The sequence below is a fragment of the Chrysoperla carnea genome, chromosome 4, assembly GCF_905475395.1.
Source record: "Chrysoperla carnea chromosome 4, inChrCarn1.1, whole genome shotgun sequence".
NCBI lineage: Eukaryota > Metazoa > Arthropoda > Insecta > Neuroptera > Chrysopidae > Chrysoperla > Chrysoperla carnea.
In genome coordinates, this window is record NC_058340.1 from 43,145,159 (window position 1) to 43,163,685 (window position 18,527).

General features: G+C 28.5%; 1 protein-coding gene across 1 annotated transcript; it reads left to right on the forward strand.

Annotated features, from left to right (window-relative positions):
* The first annotated feature begins 1,402 nt into the window (after positions 1 to 1,402).
* LOC123298720 (zinc finger protein 425-like) lies at positions 1,403 to 15,821 on the forward strand. Its single transcript, XM_044880813.1, has 11 exons — positions 1,403 to 1,409; positions 2,137 to 2,277; positions 4,601 to 4,786; positions 6,959 to 7,102; positions 8,079 to 8,275; positions 9,547 to 9,580; positions 10,032 to 10,193; positions 11,219 to 11,381; positions 12,376 to 12,455; positions 14,711 to 14,873; positions 15,716 to 15,821. Exons 1-11 carry the CDS (start codon positions 1,403 to 1,405, stop codon positions 15,819 to 15,821), a joined length of 1,383 nt encoding a protein of 460 aa, XP_044736748.1.
* The last annotated feature ends 2,706 nt before the right edge of the window (positions 15,822 to 18,527 follow it).

Here is an 18,527-nt window from a genome sequence, read left to right on the forward strand (position 1 = left end):
ACTTGAATTACTAGTTAGTAATCACTAAAATAATATAAAAAATACTGGCGCCCTAACAACCGCGGCCTTATTTTTCATAACTTTTTCGCGTTTATTCAAGGTTTAGCAACCTAATTAACGTTTGGCAAATTAATTTTAGGTTTTTGTATACTTAAATAACATAATATTAAAATTACAGACATACTAAAATACTTTTATAATTTAGGATTATTACCTGTACATTTAGGCTGCGCAGTACTAAACGCAACCAATACCGCCAGCGGGAGGGCTCAAGCTCTAACTGAAAAAGCAACATATCATAAAATCAGCCATAATAAAATTCTCTCTCGAAAACGTTGCGAGCTCCTATACTATTTGGTGGTTTTTTAAAATTTATTTTAGTAGTATCTTCTATCATATTATCAAATATAAAAATTTTCACTATACGCGTGGAAAAATAACATTTGATCACTTAATTTTCGAAATAATGAAGTGGTAGTGCTCCCCCATTAAGATAATAGACGAAAATGTCACAACTCGGAGGAAATGCTTTAATATTGTTGAAATACTTTAACTAAAATCGATTCCAGTTGGATAATAACTCAACAATAAAGGTAGCAAAAATCCTCTTCAACAAAAAACACACACGCACACATGTTAATAATTATGTACAGAACTCCATAAACTAACGAATTTTCTGGTGTGTGGAATTCACTTTATTTGTTTAATTTTTTAATTTTTTTTTTTTAAATATGCCTCAAAACTCATGTGTTCTTTTAAATTATCTTTGTTTTATTACAGATACACCATTTCAATGTTATCGCTGTTTCAAACGATATCGAAGTTTAAGTGGTCTTAAGGTTCATTTACGTTATGATTGTGGAAAAGAACCAGCATTTTTATGTACTGAATGTCCATTTAAAACACATCGAAAATCAAATTTAAAACGACACTTTTTTGGTCGTCATGGAATGACTGAAATGAATATTATGCAAAATTTTATATCATGATAGAAAAATGAGGATATTTTAGGAAATTTTTATTAAATTTTTAAGTTCCCCTTTTATAAAATCAACTTTCTCCTGTGTTCATAACTAAAAATATCAATTTAGTTTTGATGTACTATATAAATGACTTGGAAAATTTCATTTAGTAAAATCTACTGAAAACTCATTAATACATTGAATACGTAAAAAAAATTCAAGTTGTTGTGTCGAATTTACACCAGTGGGGTTACTTGATCAAGTAGTTCTACCAAGATACGGTATTAGGGAATGAATTATTATCTCAAGAGGGTGCTATAGGACATGAGAAAAATAATTAATTATAATTTTTATAAGGAACATGTACGTATATAGAAACTCTCACCCCCTTGAAAGCTAGAAATAACAGAAGATGTAAGCATCCCAACTTAAAACACTTAATGGGAGGTAATTTTCATTGCAAAAAAGGGAGCACATGTTAAATGTCGAAGTTGTCTACTCAGTGCCAAAATGACATTATTAACGAAATGAGATTCAAATTGATGAAACGTATATTGTTTTCACCATATCTGCTTACAAAAATTTGTTAATATTTCTATTTGCTCAAAGTTTCGTTCGGCAGACAAGGTAGATATATATTTTTTAATTGGGATGCATATTTTAGTATTTGACACTATACATAAATGAAAGAGGGTTTAAAAAAATTAACACAATTTTTCTTACTGCGTGTTTTTCGTATGATAAAAATAATTTATTAAAAACAGGCCATTTTCAATGGATTTCTAGTTCAAGACGTTAATATCCAGGAGTGAATTTGTAAAGATATAAATTTTCAGTCGCAAATTTGCTTTAATATCATTAACACAAACCCATACAGTACACACACAGCAAATTAGTGATTACAAGTAACTTGTATCTTTCATTATCAATATATCTGTTGTTGATAACAAATTTTGTCCAAAATTATTTTTGCTAATACTATACATATATACAGATTGGAAATATTTTAGTATGTTATTCAAGTTTCTACATTTTATATTCTGTATGTGTTATCTCTTTTTATTATTAATAATTTTACTAATAAAATGTTTAAATTATAGTAAAATATTTAGCAAAATATAATAATATTAACAAATTAACATCAATTATTTTTTATTCAATTTTTTTTTTACAGATGAAGCAATTTATGAATGTAATACTTGTCATAGAAGATATGTACGAAAATCAAGTTTACTTTTACATAAAAAACATAAATGTGGACAAGCACAAAATTTTAGTTGTGAACTTTGTGAATATAAAACACATTATAAAGGAAGTCTTAAAAGGCATATGATTACACAACATATATCCTATGTTCTTCAAGACAATAATTTATGAAATTATCAAACAAGGGCATATTCACCGAGAAAATAATAATAAAATAATGATATTTCCTAATCAAATTTTATATAACTTTGATATAAATGACCGCGTTCTACGAGAAACTAATAACAACAAAATTAGAGTTTTAATTCTACAATGAAATTCTTTAGAAAAATTACACAAAGCCCATATCTAAAATTTTTTTTATGTTATTTGTAATTATCCATAATTTATGCATAACGTAAACATAAGAAAGATGGTGTCATTATTTTTTGCATAAATATAACTATCACAAAATAATTACTTAAATTTCATCGTACACATATCAAAAAAATTTTAGTTTAGCCCAACTTTTGAATAACACAATAAATATTTTAGGACGGTCGTAAAAAAAGGTTGAACACAATACAAGTCAATCAAATGACTTTCCAAACATAATGAAATCATTTTTAGTAGGAAATCATAAAAACATAAAAAGTATTAAGGTAGAAATTTTAAATGGAGCAAAATTAGAAATTAAATTTCAAAAGATTTGCAATTAATTACTCCTACATCTCGGCTTTTTACAATCCTACAAATTATGTTTCGTTACAGCGAAAGTTTTTAAATCTATAAAGATTATAACATTTATAATTTCTGAGGATTAAAATAAATATATTCAAATTGAAGTAGATTTAATCGGTTTTAAGGTGAAATAAACGTAACTGACGTGAATATGCCCAAAAGTGTGAAATTAATCGAAATCAATGTTGTCGATATCATCGAATTAAAAGTCATTTGAAAAAGGAATAGTTGTAGTATTTTTTTGTTATTTTAATTTTATTGAATTTAAAGAGTATTTTGTTAAATCTTTTCAAAGATGTAAATAATTATCTTTTTCGTTAAAAAAATAATTTTTAATTATACAAAAATAAAACATATTAACTAATTTTAAAATTATTTTAATTACTCTATAATCCAAAATAAAATCCTTTAATTAACAATAGGTACTGTTGGAATAATAGGACCGAAGGCTAATCGTCGTCTTTTTATTATACTTAAATATTTTCTTTGCGTTATTAGATATTTTTAAAATTTTTGCTACGCACATCTGAGATCTGCTAAATTTGTAGAAAAAACCATGTGTACTCTTTATTTTAAATTTTGCGAACCGTCTTAATGTAGAAGTCATGGGCTGTTTTCCTCTCATCGAATCTGAAAAAAATTAGACCTGAAATTGTTAGTTTGAATATATCAATTTTATTTTTCTCTAAAATCCAAAAATTATTTCCATTCTTTCTCCAAATTTCTTATTTGCATTATTTGTCCAAGTGATGGTACATCTTTAGGATTAAATACACTTTTATCAATTGGTACTTTTATTTAAAAAAAATTCTAAAAATCATTCATTATTTATTTTCAGATTTGCGACCTTTCAAATGTGATACCTGTACACGTAGTTACGTGCATCGTAATAGTTGGTATTTTCATAAACGCTACGAATGTGGGAAAGATCCAATGTTTTCTTGCCACCTGTGTACATATCGTTCAAAGCATCGTCATAGTGTTAGACGACATTTAGAAAATATACACAATTTAATTGTTAAGTCGAGAGACGTAAAAGTAATTGAAAGTTAATAAAGTTTTAATACCAAGACTCGCTTCAAACCTTCTTTCGAATGACCTCGCTGAAACTGATTTCGGACTAATTTTACTTTCAAAGTTCAATAAAAAATCCAGTACTTCAAATTATGTGTATAAGTCTTAAGTGACAACACATTATTTGGTAACCTTGTAGGAATTAATTTCTGTAAGAAAAGAATGGAGGACTGATGCTTTTCTACAAGATTGAGTATCATGAATTATTGTGAAAAGGCCAATGCGCTAATAACATTTTGTCATGTGATATGGTGCTTCGTTATTTTACCACATCCTCCTATAGATAGAGGAAAACTTAGCATGTGCTAAGTTCATAACCTTACACGTATTTGATATATCTCGGTGCTTATTTTTTTCGCTCAACTAGAAAATTTCATAGTAGTGAAGATTGAGCTTTGGGGTAAGCAATTTAATAACATCTCCATGAAATTATAGACAGAAATTTTATGGTTTTCTGAAGCCGGTTTTATGAATCTAAATTGATTCTTTCTTTTTTTTTTGCCCTTTTTGAAAGTCACTGTAGTGTTTGGTATCAAGAAATACCATTAACTTACAATATTTATCTATCGTTTATCTCTAGAATTTAATATATCGGAATAAATTATTCTAAAAATCATTAATTGTTTCTCATTTTTCAGAGCGGCCTTTCAAATGTGATACCTGTACACGTAGTTACATGTATCGTAGTGGTTTGTATCTGCATAAACGCTACGAATGTGGAAAAGATCCAATGTTTTCTTGCCATCTGTGTACATATCGTGCACATCAACGCCATAGTGTTAAACGGCATTTAAAAATTAAACATAATTTATGTGTTAATATGCGTGATATAATTGAAAATGAATCATATATTGTCACTACTGTCAATTAAAATCAGGCAAGACATTAGCCAGTGACGGATTTAACAGGTGGGCAAAGCAACATTTACCTCCCACTGACTACCCTCCAGAAGATTCAACAAAATGTGAATTCACTAAGTATACAAACGAAACGAATAGAGCGTACGGTGCCCAATAGTTCCCAATAAATTGGTAAAAAATATTTTTGCGAAATAATTTCTTCAAACTTACCTATTACTTTCGATAAAAACTACAATGGGGAGGGGAGCCGCTTGAAACTATAGTTACAGGGGTCCTATTGAGATTCTGCTTACTGGGAATTTTTTCTTAAGTCCGTCACTGAAAATAACTGCGTTCTTTTGTGAGACATCGCTTTTCCTCAATATGAAAATTGCCCATTCGATTTGACGATTTCAACTAAGTGACGCCTCACAAATGAGCACAGCCTTGTCTTGCATACAATGCTCAAAAAGGTGTGCCTTAATCTTCAGGCATTGTCCGATGCTACTCCAGCTAGGTGCAACTCTAAACTTTTCCAAAAAAAAAAGTTTAAAAATGTATAGTTTATTTTCTTAACTTGATAAGATAATCAAAAGTGAATTTTACTAAGGACGTTAATTTACTCTCAAAGATTACACACCTTTTTGTTGCAAACAACACGCCAAATTTATTTTGCCATGTAGCTGTTAAGAATAAATAACTGTTATTTTTTATTTAAGATAATAAAATTATTTTCACTTTATGCAATTTTTATATTTCTTATTTGTGTAATTCCTAATTTATTTTCAATGTAATCCTAAATTATGCTTTATTCAACACATCTTGACAGAACACGGTAATTGCTACAAAAGGGTAGAAAAGAAGTTATTAAAATAAATATCCCGATACTAATTATAAAATTGTAAAGTAAGAAATTAAAATTTCTAAACTTTTTATTCCGAGTATCGTTGTATTTATATTCATAAATATGTCTCAACTCGAAACCAACAAACATTAGTTCTCCTACAAAAATATTTGTAATTTAGTAGTAGTGTTATTACTTTGCAATGATGTAGCAAACAGCTATAAAAAGTCAAAATTTGAATTATTTAGGTCAGGCTAGATAATTAAAACCAATCTTTTAATTATATGACAAATTAATATCTAAAACCTAAATAAGTAGTACGAAGCAATAAACAAAAAATTGAAAATAGGAGGAGTGTTTTTTTAAACTACAAGGAATACTTCAAAGTTTTGTCGCACAAAACGTTTGCACAGTGCTGTTTTGAATTTTAGCAAGCAATTAATGAGATTTTGAAAACAATGGCTTCAGTTTATTCATTCGTTGTGATTTTGATAGTATATATTTTTAGTATTTAGTCAATTAATTCACAAATAATTTATATCAGAATGTGAGAATCGTTTTATAAATTTTAGGGGAAAAGTGTAAATGAATATACTAGTAGTATAATTATATTAATAAATCGTCCCGAATAGTTCTTCGCTTAGAATCCGCAATATTTGTCTTTTACCCTTATTTGTTTCAAATTATTATGAGTAATGGGTGCGAAAATAATTTTATTTTTTCATTAAACCAAGCTCAATTTATTATATTGTTTTGATTTCGAGTTATTGTGTCAAAAATGTTTTACAGCTTTACTCTGTTGAGATACGAAAATTACAGCGGTATAGTGGGAAAGATTTTTTTTAATATACAGCTTATTGTGTATTTGTTAGATTATATCGTTCTAATAGTGCGCTCTTCACCAAGAAAGCTATTAATATTATTCCTCGTAAATATCCAATTGAGTACCTACCTGTTAGCAGACTCAATAGAACCTTGCTCATACGATACCATTGGCCAGAAATTTTATGTCAACCTTGAAGCAAACAAAAATCAAGGTACAACTTTTGAGTTAAATTATATACGTAGAATATCCACTCGTAGCGTTTAAACTGATTCGTTCCATAAAATAATCTTTATTTTGGGTTTTATAGTATTTAGCTATTTATAGTTACTTTTTTTCAAGTACGGCTATTTTCGTATTAAAGGAAATAGCCTTGAATTTTCTGTTAAAAAATAAATTGTGTTGTGTTTTTGGATTTTATATTGATCAATTTCGTGTATGTACAAATTAGAAACATAAAAAAAAGTTGTATATAAATTTTATGTTTCAGATTATTTTGGTAGACCATTCTTTTGCTCAAAATGTAATCGCGCCTACAAACATAAATGGAGTTTAGTACATCATTGTCGTTATGAATGTGGAAAAGAGCCATCGTTTCGTTGCAATTCTTGCGATTATGCAACGCGTGTAAAGAGTAATTTAAAAGCGCATTACATACGAAAACATACTTTATAAAAAATTAAATACCTTGTCAATATTAAAATATCATTTTTTTAGAAGGTTTTAAGGGGGTATTCTGGTCTAGAAACCCAAATTGCAGACATTTTTCAAACTTAAAATTTACAAAAATTTAAGAACATTTATGTAGCACTTTTTTCATTTCATTATGATATTTTTTGATATTTTAAAAATATAATAAATATAAAAAATGAAGTTACTTAATAAAAAAAAAAAGTTAAGTTAATAAAAAAAAAATTAAATATTCTTCGAATTACAGGTCGGTGAAGCCAATTACAGGCTACAAAAAAAAATCGGCACCCTGGTTAATACGATTCCAGCCCTTGTAGTGATCCGAAACAAAAAAATTTAAAAAATTGTTAATTAGTAAAGATGTCGCTTTCGCCTGGACCTCAGCCAAAAATCTCAAAATGGCCATTTGTTGACCTTTTCAAATTTTTTTAAAATACTCAAAATTGAAACTTTTTAAAATCCAATTGGGCCGGGCCTTTTTCCATTTCATATGTAATGTCTTGCAAATTTATTTCTGTGAACCGATCTCTTTTGCCTTGTTTTAAAGCAGCAGAAGCTCGCAGTACAGAGCGTTAAGGGTCTCTTTTGAAAAATATACAAAAAAATCAATTTCTTCAAATTTCTATACCAGAATACTGCCTTAATTTTAAGTGTTTCCATGACGAATAAAACGCGAACACTCACGTTAAAATTGTTGTATCTAGATTAAATAAATTATTTCATAATGATTCATTGCTTTTAGATCCAAGTGTTAGCTGATTTGTAATCAATGATTGATTATTGACTGATAAATAAAAATAATGTTACCATACTTGGTTTTACGAATTTTTTTATTTTGTACTTGTAATATGATTGACCCCATCATCCGTAAAAAGGATTAAAAATTTTAATATATTACTAAACCAATAATTCATTTACAGTTACAGATTTCCCATGTAGTACATGTCCAAGAAGGTATAAATATCGGACGAATTTACTGAACCATCTGAAATACGAATGTGGAAAAGATCCAAAATTTTCTTGTCATCTATGTACATATCGTACAAAACATCGCCATAGTGTTAAACGACATTTAGAAAATATACACAATTTAATTGTTAATTCGAGAGACGTAAATGTAATTGAAAATTAAATTGTATCTCTGATTAAAACGCTTTAAGGAGGGTGACTCGTCAGTAATAGAAAAAATAAATAAATTAGTAGATAAATGATCCGAATTTTTTAGTATGTTATAGTTTACGAGACATATTATTATATAAAAAATAATGGAGTGCCTTACCAAAAAATTAAGCGACTAATTATTTATTTCAAATAAGAACTAAATAACATAACTATTTTTATAACAGGTGATGTCATTTAGTTAATTTTTAATTACTTAATTACTCTCTTAATTGATCTGTTAAGTACCGAAATTTGTTTAAAAATAATAATATGTTTCGTTAACTATAACATGCTAGAAATTGGGATCATTTTCTTCTAATTTATTTTTTTCTATTACTGGCGAGTCACCCTCCGTAATTGAGTTTATCAAACGAATTGTAATCGAAGGTTGATTATTAACTTATAAATAAAATAATATTACCTAACTTAATTTTATTAATTTTTTTTATTTTGGAATTCAAAATGAATATCATGACTCCATCATTATTCACTGCAACATTTAGCCAAAATAAAGTTTTCACAGGAATTCTTGACTGCGTAAATTTTAGTTTGCATGGCCCTTAAGCAATCGAGAAATACTAAAGAAGTGCACTATTGTGAATCATGTGCTATTCAAGTGCAATTAATTTATTCGAGATTTGCTATTGTAATAATTAGAAGATAAATAGAAAACTCATTTTATCCGAAACCATGAAAATTTCAAATCGACTTTTGCATATTTTATTTAGTAATTTTTTTTAAAAAACAAATCGACATTCATAAATTTTAATTCTGCGCGCAATTTAAACTCTGTTGGGATATATTTTTAAAACAAAGTACATATTTCTTAATAGCGCACTGAATCACTATTGTTGTACTAGCCAAATTCTCGATGAAAATTTTGCAGATGATATCATTGTTTTTACTTTATTTCAAGGTTGTGTAAGTAAATGAATTTTTAAATAACCCTTGACGTTGGTGTTTTCTGTTTCATTTTAAGTAAGTTGTTTGTCTTTAGGAGGGAAGAGGCAGTTCTTTTGACACTGAAGCTTTAATATTATGTCTGACTAAACAAGTTAACCGGTAAACATTCACGTTAACATTTTACCTTAAGTCCATTATTTATTGTTTGTTAAAAATTTGAAATAAATAGTTTTTATAAAGCTCCAAATTTAACCCATCCTTAGCCCGTAAAATGGATTTATAATTATTTTTTAACATATAACTAAAACATTGATTCATTTACAGTTACAGATTTTCCATGTAGTACATGCCCAAGAAGGTATAAATATCGGACGAATTTATTGAATCATCAGAAATACGAATGTGGAAAACCAAAATCTTTTCAATGTCCCCATTGTGAATATGCATGTCATTTGAAAGCAAACTTAAAAAAACATGTGATTTGTCGACATTCTAAGATCTTTCAATAAAGAATTGAATTTTGTTTATGTTAATATTGTCGTAAAACATTTTATTTTTCGATCCTTCATTAAGTGGTGTTAGCCTGAGAGTTGTTTAATAGATTTCACCGGACGATTTTCCCGCTTAAAGTGTTGAGTATTATAAGTCGTTAACCAAAAGTTGAATGGAATTACATATCCAAAATAATTAATTATTTTATCGTAATAATGACGATGGTAAAATTTACCGAAGTAGAACAAGTAAATTAAGTTTAAAATAAGGCAATTTATGAATGAAATAATAACCATAATCCAATACTTCAATTACAGGTTTTACATGTAATATGTGTTCGAAAATATATAAATATTTAAGAAGTTTACAACGCCATCAGAAGTATGAATGTGGAAAATCACCATCTTTCCAGTGTCCTCATTGTGAATATGCATGTCAGCAAAAAGCAAATTTAAAGAAGCATGTAATATTTCGACATTCTAATATTTTTCAATAAAGAATTTAATTATTTATTCTAAATATTCTCTTAAAATATTTTATTTTTCAATCCTATTTGGTGAGGAGTATTAGTTTAACTTCATATATATCCAGAAGCATATACAGGGTGGATTTTTTTAATCTATAATGACTAATAGCTCGTTTTGTAGTAAAACAATAAAAAAAAAACTTAAACATAAGTTGCAGAGTTTGATGAAGGATATCATATTCAGACGTCAGATTGGACCTAGTTCTTTGGGTTTCTTTAATAGCCAATTTAGATCCTAAATGGTAAGAGCTAGAATAAATCTTTAAATTAAAAAGTTGATCCTCATAAAAAAAACTAACATTTTTCAATCAAACCATTTTTTCGAAAGTCGTCAGCTTTCGGAAGAAATGCGACTTAAAAATATGTCATTATTGCATTTAATCGGTAGAAAGCCTGCTAACTACGGAAAAATGCTCTAGCCAAAAATTGTATAGGAAGAATGTCCTCTATCACTGCCATAGAAGACATTCGCCTGACCTACAATTATTACCGTTAAGGATCTAAATCGGCTATTTCCCGAAGAACTAGGTCCAATCTGACGTCCCTTATCAAACTAAGCAACTTTTATAATTTTTTGAGTTATTTGATTGGTTAACTATAAAACGAGCTATTAGCCATTAAATATTAAAATGACCCATCCTGTATAGTTCTAACTTAAACAATCAAGTTTTTTTGATCCAATTTACCAATAAAATAAAGTTGAATCTAATAAATCTATAGATGAAAATAACCTAAATGATTCCAAGTATTCCTTAGTGTTAGAAAAACAGTAGGTACTTACTCTTTTTATTATTTCTCTGAATATTGTGCAAATTGTCCCTTGGTCACATAAGTCAACCTAATTATGAAATTATCTCATTTATGGTACTATCGAAATATTAGAAAATTACCCTCCATAAGGCGTATAGATAACCTAAATAATAACTTTATTTAAAACTATTAATATTTATTTTTAATAAGATGATACTTCAATTACAGGTTTTGCATGTAATATATGCTCCAAAATTTATAAATATCGATGCAATTTATCTCGTCATCAGAAATACGAATGTGGAAAATCTCCATCTTTTAAGTGTCCTCATTGTGAATATGCATGTCAGCAAAAAGCAAATTTAAAGAAGCATGTAATATTTCGACATTCTAATATTTTTCAATAAAGAATTGATTTATTTCTGAATATTCTCTACAATAATTTATTTTTCCATCCAACATTTTTTATGTAATTATAATCAGCATTACTGTGATAGGTTTAGTCTGGGGAAGTATATCAGCTTAGAACTTGGAAAATAAATAAACAAATGCAAACATTGCAACATAAATAGTGGGACAAAAAGGATATTTCGTAAAATGATTAATACATACTTGAAACTTCGTGGGTGGCTTCCTTTTGGCGAGTCTACCAAACTTCTCTCTACGACTTTTTTTCGAAAGTGCTGCTTTCACAAATGAGCACGATAACGTCATATTTAGGCTATCGGTCTGAAAAAGCGCAGTAGAGGATTTTTTGGACACTATGACCACTTGTTTGATATGTTCGAGATTATAAACAAGTTCATCGGTGCAGTATTTTTGCCAGACAAAATATTTTATGGATTAATAATCATTAATGTTATCAAGCGGTCATAGTGTCAGACAAATTCTCTGTTGTGTTTTTTCAGACTGATAACTTACACATTACAATATCGTGTTTATTTGAGAAAGCAGCACCGAAAAAAGTTGTAGAGAGAAGTTTGGTAGACTCGCCAAAAAGAAGCCACTTACAAAGTTTCAAGTATGTATTACTTTTTTAAAAAGCATCCTTTCTGTCCCACGGTCTAATAATTAATAAAAATGATTGGACCGCAATGACCGCTTTCGAATCATTCAGTGATCTTTTTTATCTAATGGACCTTTACTCATAAGTGATGATTATACATGTGGGCTCATTTTAGTTTCCTTCCTGAGAATTCAAAAGTATGTACGAGTATGTTTTAAAACAAAATTGGACGCCAGAAATAGAAATTGCTATCAAATTATGCAGTTTATTGTAGATATAAATAATAATGCCATACTTTAATTACAGGTTTTACATGTAATATATGCTTCAAAAAGTATAAATATCGAAGAAATTTATCCCGTCACCAGAAATATGAATGTGGAAAACCACCATCTTTTCGTTGTCCAGAGTGTGCATATACATGCCATGTAAAAGCCAATTTGAAATCCCGTATGATCTTTCGACATTTTTCTACGAATAATCAATAAAGAATAAATTTTTTTGTACTTAGGTAATAATATTATGAACTAAATTTTTTTTTTTTTTCGATTTATTTAGTGGTTTGGAAATCTGGATTTTTAGCTTGGCAAAATTTTCGCAAAATCGAGTGAGACCTTTGAAAGGTTTATGCTTCTGACCTGTTTCATCGTAATTAATTAGGAGATTTTTTCTAATAATTACATAGACATGGTAAAGCTCACCATGTACCAATGTCTCTATTTAAAAAAAAAAAAGTACGGTACACTTCTTAAAGGTTAAAATATTCTGTTAAGTTTTTCCTTTTAATCTGCGAACACACTAAGAATTTCTTATAAGAAAGTCTAACTGCACAAAGCATATATTTTATATTAGATCGCACATACTATATTGCTACAAAAATTCTGGTAGAGTGCGCTAAAAATTGTGCTTCGTTCGCCGCGGCATCGGAAACATATGAAAATATTCTGTATAGTGTATCAGAATATTTTCATATGTCTCATGTTGTACTTCGTCAGAATTTTTTTTACGAATTTCTTATAGTCTGCGATGTATACTAGATTTTCTTATTATGTTTTTCAAATAAAACTTTAGCGCCATAATGTCACAAATATCAATCATCATCGACGATAATGATCGGACTAAATTTCAGATCAATAATTCTGACTTCACGAATAGAAAAACGAATTTGGTTTTTAAAAATCTTCACTAGTATGCATTATATGAACGTTTAAAATTCCTAATTAAACAAAGAGGAAGATACCCACTAGTGACGTCATACGTGGGTATTGCCATAGAGATTACATACAGAACTTTGTTTTGCTAAAAGGGGATGGGCAACCTTTGAATGCGATTTTTGAATATCCCCTTTTATTATATTAGCCCATTACCGAAGGAACTGGAGCTTTTGCCTTTGTATTGATGGTAAAAAACGCTAAATAAAGTATCCCTGAGTTGAAAAACCCAATAATAATTTCGTATAAGCAATTCTTTCTGTGCGTTGCTGCCTCACAGAATTTTTTATCAGCAACACGCTAAGAACATGCCTGTTAAACATATAAACTGAGGACAGAAACAAAAAAAAATTAATTTAACATAATTTGAACGGAACTACTCAAACTAGTAATCTTATCCCAAAAATTATACTACTTAATTTATTGTAAATAATTCAGTACTTCAATTACAGGTTTTGTATGTAATAAATGCTCAAAAATGTATAAATATCAAAGGAGTTTATCACGTCATCAGAAATACGAATGTGGAAAATTACCATCTTTTAAATGCCCCCATTGTGAATATGCATGTCATGTAAAAACAAATTTGAAATCTCATGTGATTCTAAAACATTCTAAGATTTATCAATAAAGAATTAATTTTTTTTTTTTTAAAACTATTCATATTTTGTCTTCCAATCCTACTTTCAGTGGCATCTTAATTATTTGAGAAATATTGTAGTTTAAATTTAACTACTTGAGAAAACATCAGATGTGTATATCTGTATTCCTTGCTTCTACTCATAGCGAAATCGACTGCCTGTGGTTAGATCGCACACACATAATATTTTACATTTGTATTTATGTGTTATATTATAGTCATTTCCTTGAACATTATATAGCTAACCGAAATAAGTCATGGGTATATATTTTGTTATTTTAGTGATTACTGAGTTCGAATCGAACAGCAGACTAATATTTTTTTTCAAATGTATTATCATATGTAACTCTATTGGATTTTTTTTATCTGTTTCATTTTTGTGATCATGAACATTTCTTATTTTATTTTTTGATAACTCTGTATTGTTTTAATTATGAATTGGTTAGGTTGTGTTTTTCGACTATAGAGGTATTGATTGGGTTCTAAAGGTATTATCGTAAACTATATATAAAAGTTCAAGTTAGAATTTGGCATGCATATATTTACATATTAAATATATTCGATGCACGCGAAACTTCGCCACACTTAAGTGATTTCGCTACAACTAGAAGTAAGTAACATACATACACACTTTGTCACAAAAAATGCACATGTTTTCCAATTCTAAGTGATATAGCTGTAGAATGGTTCAACTTTTGCGTGTATTTTGATTAAGAGTATACATACATTACAAATTAATAAAAGCTTGTAATAATAAACCAATGCTCGAGAATTGTTTTTGTATGCGAATACCAACGTCAGTAACATTCGCTAAAAATTATACACATTAATTAAATACTAATCATGCTATACTTCAATTCCAGGTTTTTCATGTAATATATGCTCGAAAATATATAAATATCGAAGGAGTTTGCAACGTCACCAGAAATATGAATGTGGAAAGTCACCATCTTTTCAATGCCCCTACTGTGAATATGCATGTCATGTTAAAGCAAATTTGAAACAACATGTCATTTGCCGGCATTCTAAGATTTTTGAATAAAGTATTAATATTTGTATTCCCAATTTTATCGTCTTTTTGTTTTTCTATCCTTCAGTCAGTGATTTAGTCATTTATAAATATTATAGTATTTGGAATTGAGAACTTGCAAGAGAGGCTCAACACAAGGTAGCCTAGCAGCTTCGTAGTTCATGGTCGTTAGGATCAATGGAGAGAGTTTCGAAAACAATTTTTTCAATATTATCGTATAAATTTTTTTTCTATCCTTCAATCAGTGATTTATTAATTTATTAATATTATGGTATTTGAATTTGAAATTTAGGCATAACACAGGGTAGTTTCCAAAGATTTATGGGTTGCCAAATACTAGATTGATTTCAACAGTACGGCTTTGTATACGGTGATCTTAAATGATCTTAAATACAATCTTACGCATGAAATTTCGAGACAATAAAAAATGAATTTTATAACTAGAAAACATTTTGAACAGTAGCACTAGATACTCTTTTAAAAATAAAATTTTGGACAATAATTTCATTAAGCGTGTGATATCTTTGATATCTCTGCGTGTGATATATTTTCATCTAGGATGGCATGTACTTAGTTTCGATGGGTGATTGGGTAATAGAAGCGTGTTTTATTCTAGAAGTTAATTAAGGATTGTGTAGTAGGGATGATGATTGATTAGCCAAAATCGAAAAATTTTACTAAATCTTTTGTATACGACTACCAATAACATTAGCTCAAAATTATGAAACTTAATTTAATATTAATAATGCTATACTTTAATTACAGATTTTGTATGTAATAAATGCTCAAAAATATATAAATACCGAAGAAGTTTACAAAATCATCAGAAATATCAATGTGGAAAATCACCATCTTTTCAATGCCCATATTGTGAATATGTCTGCCCTTTAAAATCAAATTTGAAAATGCATGTCGCTTGCCGACATTCTAAGATTTATGAATAAAGAATCAATGTTTATCAATTTTATCGTCTTTTTGTTTTTCTATCCTTCACTCAATGATTTAGTAATTCATAAATATTCTTGTATTTTGAATTGAGAACTTGCTAGGATCTCAATAACCATAGGGATATTTAATGAGAGAGGTTCAACACAAGGTAGCTTAGCAGAGTATCGTGATTCATGGTCGTTAGAATCAAGTGGGAGAGTTTCCAAAGATTTATCGGTGGCCATATGTTGGATCAGCCTCGGTAATCTGGCTTTGTAAACGGTTGTCCTAAATATAATCTTGAAACACTTTGGTAAAGGTTCTAAGGTTCCTCTTTCAAAGTAATGCCAAGTACTTTTTAACAGAAAGACGCAAGAGATACATATAAAACTAATAAGTTATTATTATAGAAAGATCAAAAAATTTATGGAAGCTGTTTCTAGCCTGCCCATAACATTAACTGATAATTTCTTTAACTCAGGTTTATATTAATTATACAATACTTTAAATTACAGACTTTACATGTAATATATGCATGAAAATATATAAATATCGATGGAATTTATCACGTCATCAGAAATACGAATGTGGAAAACCACCATCTTTTAAATGTCCATACTGTGAATACGCCTGTCATCTTAAGTCAAACTTAAAAAAGCATGTGATTTATAAACATTCTAAATTCTACCAATAAAAAATTTATTATTGTTTTACAAAATTTTCATTATTCCATTCCGTTTTCAGTTCTGAAATTAGAAAGAAGCTTACGCGGCATATTATAAAATCACAAAGACTGCATCGATGGAAAAGACCTTAAGAATTTAAAGTGAGACAAACTATTTGACACTTTTTATTCTCCATTTTACAATTTGACTTTAAAATAATTTTCCCTATTTAAAAATAAATTTATTTATATTCATTTTTTAAAAATATTTACGATATATAGAGTGAGCCATTTTAATCTATGCATCTGAATATTTCGCGAGAACCATCTATTAAAACCTTACCTATCAACAAAAATTGAAAAGTTTGATGGGGGACATAATGGCCTGACATCAGATTTGATCTAGTTCTTCAAGTTTCTTTTACAGCCAATTTAGATTCTAAACGGTAAGAGATGGAATAATATTTTAAATTAGAAAGTTGATCCTCATAAAAAAACTGACATTTTTCGTCTAGGCCATTTCGGAGGAAATGCGACTTAAAAATATGTCATTATTCCATTTAATCGAAAAAAAACACGTTAACTACGGGAAAATGCTTTATTAAAAATTTTTTTAATGCATAGAGGAAATTCGCCTGTGTCCATAACCTTGAGCTACAATTATCCCTTAACGTGTGGAATCTAAATTGACTATTGAGGCAACCCGAAGAACTAGGTCCAATCCGATGTCAGAACATGCTGTGTCTCATCAAACTCTACAATTTTTGTTCAAATATTCAGATGCATAGATTAAAATGGCCCACTCTGTATATGAAGGTACTCTTAACGATGTTCCAGCATGGTATTTGCAGTTTCTATGTTAAAGCAATGGTACAATTTTTTTTTTCGACAGAATTTAACGAAAAATTAAATTTAAGAATTTAATAATGCTTACTATTAATTCCCAAAGTTTCAGAAATTTTGACCGTTTAAAATGGGAAATAATTATGCCAACGTCCCAATTTCGATCAATTTACGTCAAAATTAATATCTCGAAAGTGAAAATTAATTTCTAAATTTTTTTTTTAGAATTGTATTGTATAAACATTTTTTTCTACTTTTTCTTCAATATATAATAATATCATAAAAAATAGTTGGAGAGACCGGACATTTTACATGCTTTAAATGGGACATGACCCTCAAAATCGCGAACTTTGTCTTTAAATATCTCGCGATCTAAACGGTCAAAAATTATGAAATTTTAGGAATTCATAAATAAAGCTATTATAAACCCGAGAAAAAAAATTCGGCCAAATCTGTCGAAAAGTGATTTCATGCTGGTACTACCTTAAATAGAATTTTTTTTATAAATTTATGAATTGTTATAATTACAGGTTTTACATGTGAAAGATGTTGGAAAATGTATAAATATCGATGGGGCTTAGTAAGTCATCAGAAATACGAATGTGGAAAACCACGATCATTTAAATGTCCATACTGTGAATATGCATGTCATTTAAAGTCAAACTTAAAGAAACATGTAATTTATCGGCATTCTAAAATTTACCAATAAAAGGTTTATTATTGTTAAAAAAATTTTATTTTTCTATTCCGCTTTCAATAGTTTGATAAATAATTATCTAACTTTAAATAAGTGAATCATAGATACATGGTATTTAACGGAAATGTTTGTTTACAATCTTGTAAACAGAGAGCACATTAAAATGTATTATAAAGTAGGTATCTTTTGCCTTTTCATTCATTGAAAAACTCAGCTGTTACCGTTTACATTTTTTTACTCGTCGCGCTGACATCTTAGCGTTAAAATCATAAAATTAAATCAAGTAAATGTGTTTTTATTTATGTCCAATTTACTTACTTACAAATGTACTTATTAACAAATATGGTCACTCTAATGAAATTTTTTTACCTTACACAAAATTTATGAAGTTTTTATAGTTGCAGGTTTTAAATGTGAGAAATGTTTGAAAGTTTATAAATATCGAGCGAGTTTATTTAATCATCAGAAATATGAATGCGGAAAACCAAGATCTTTTAAATGTCCTCACTGCCAACACGC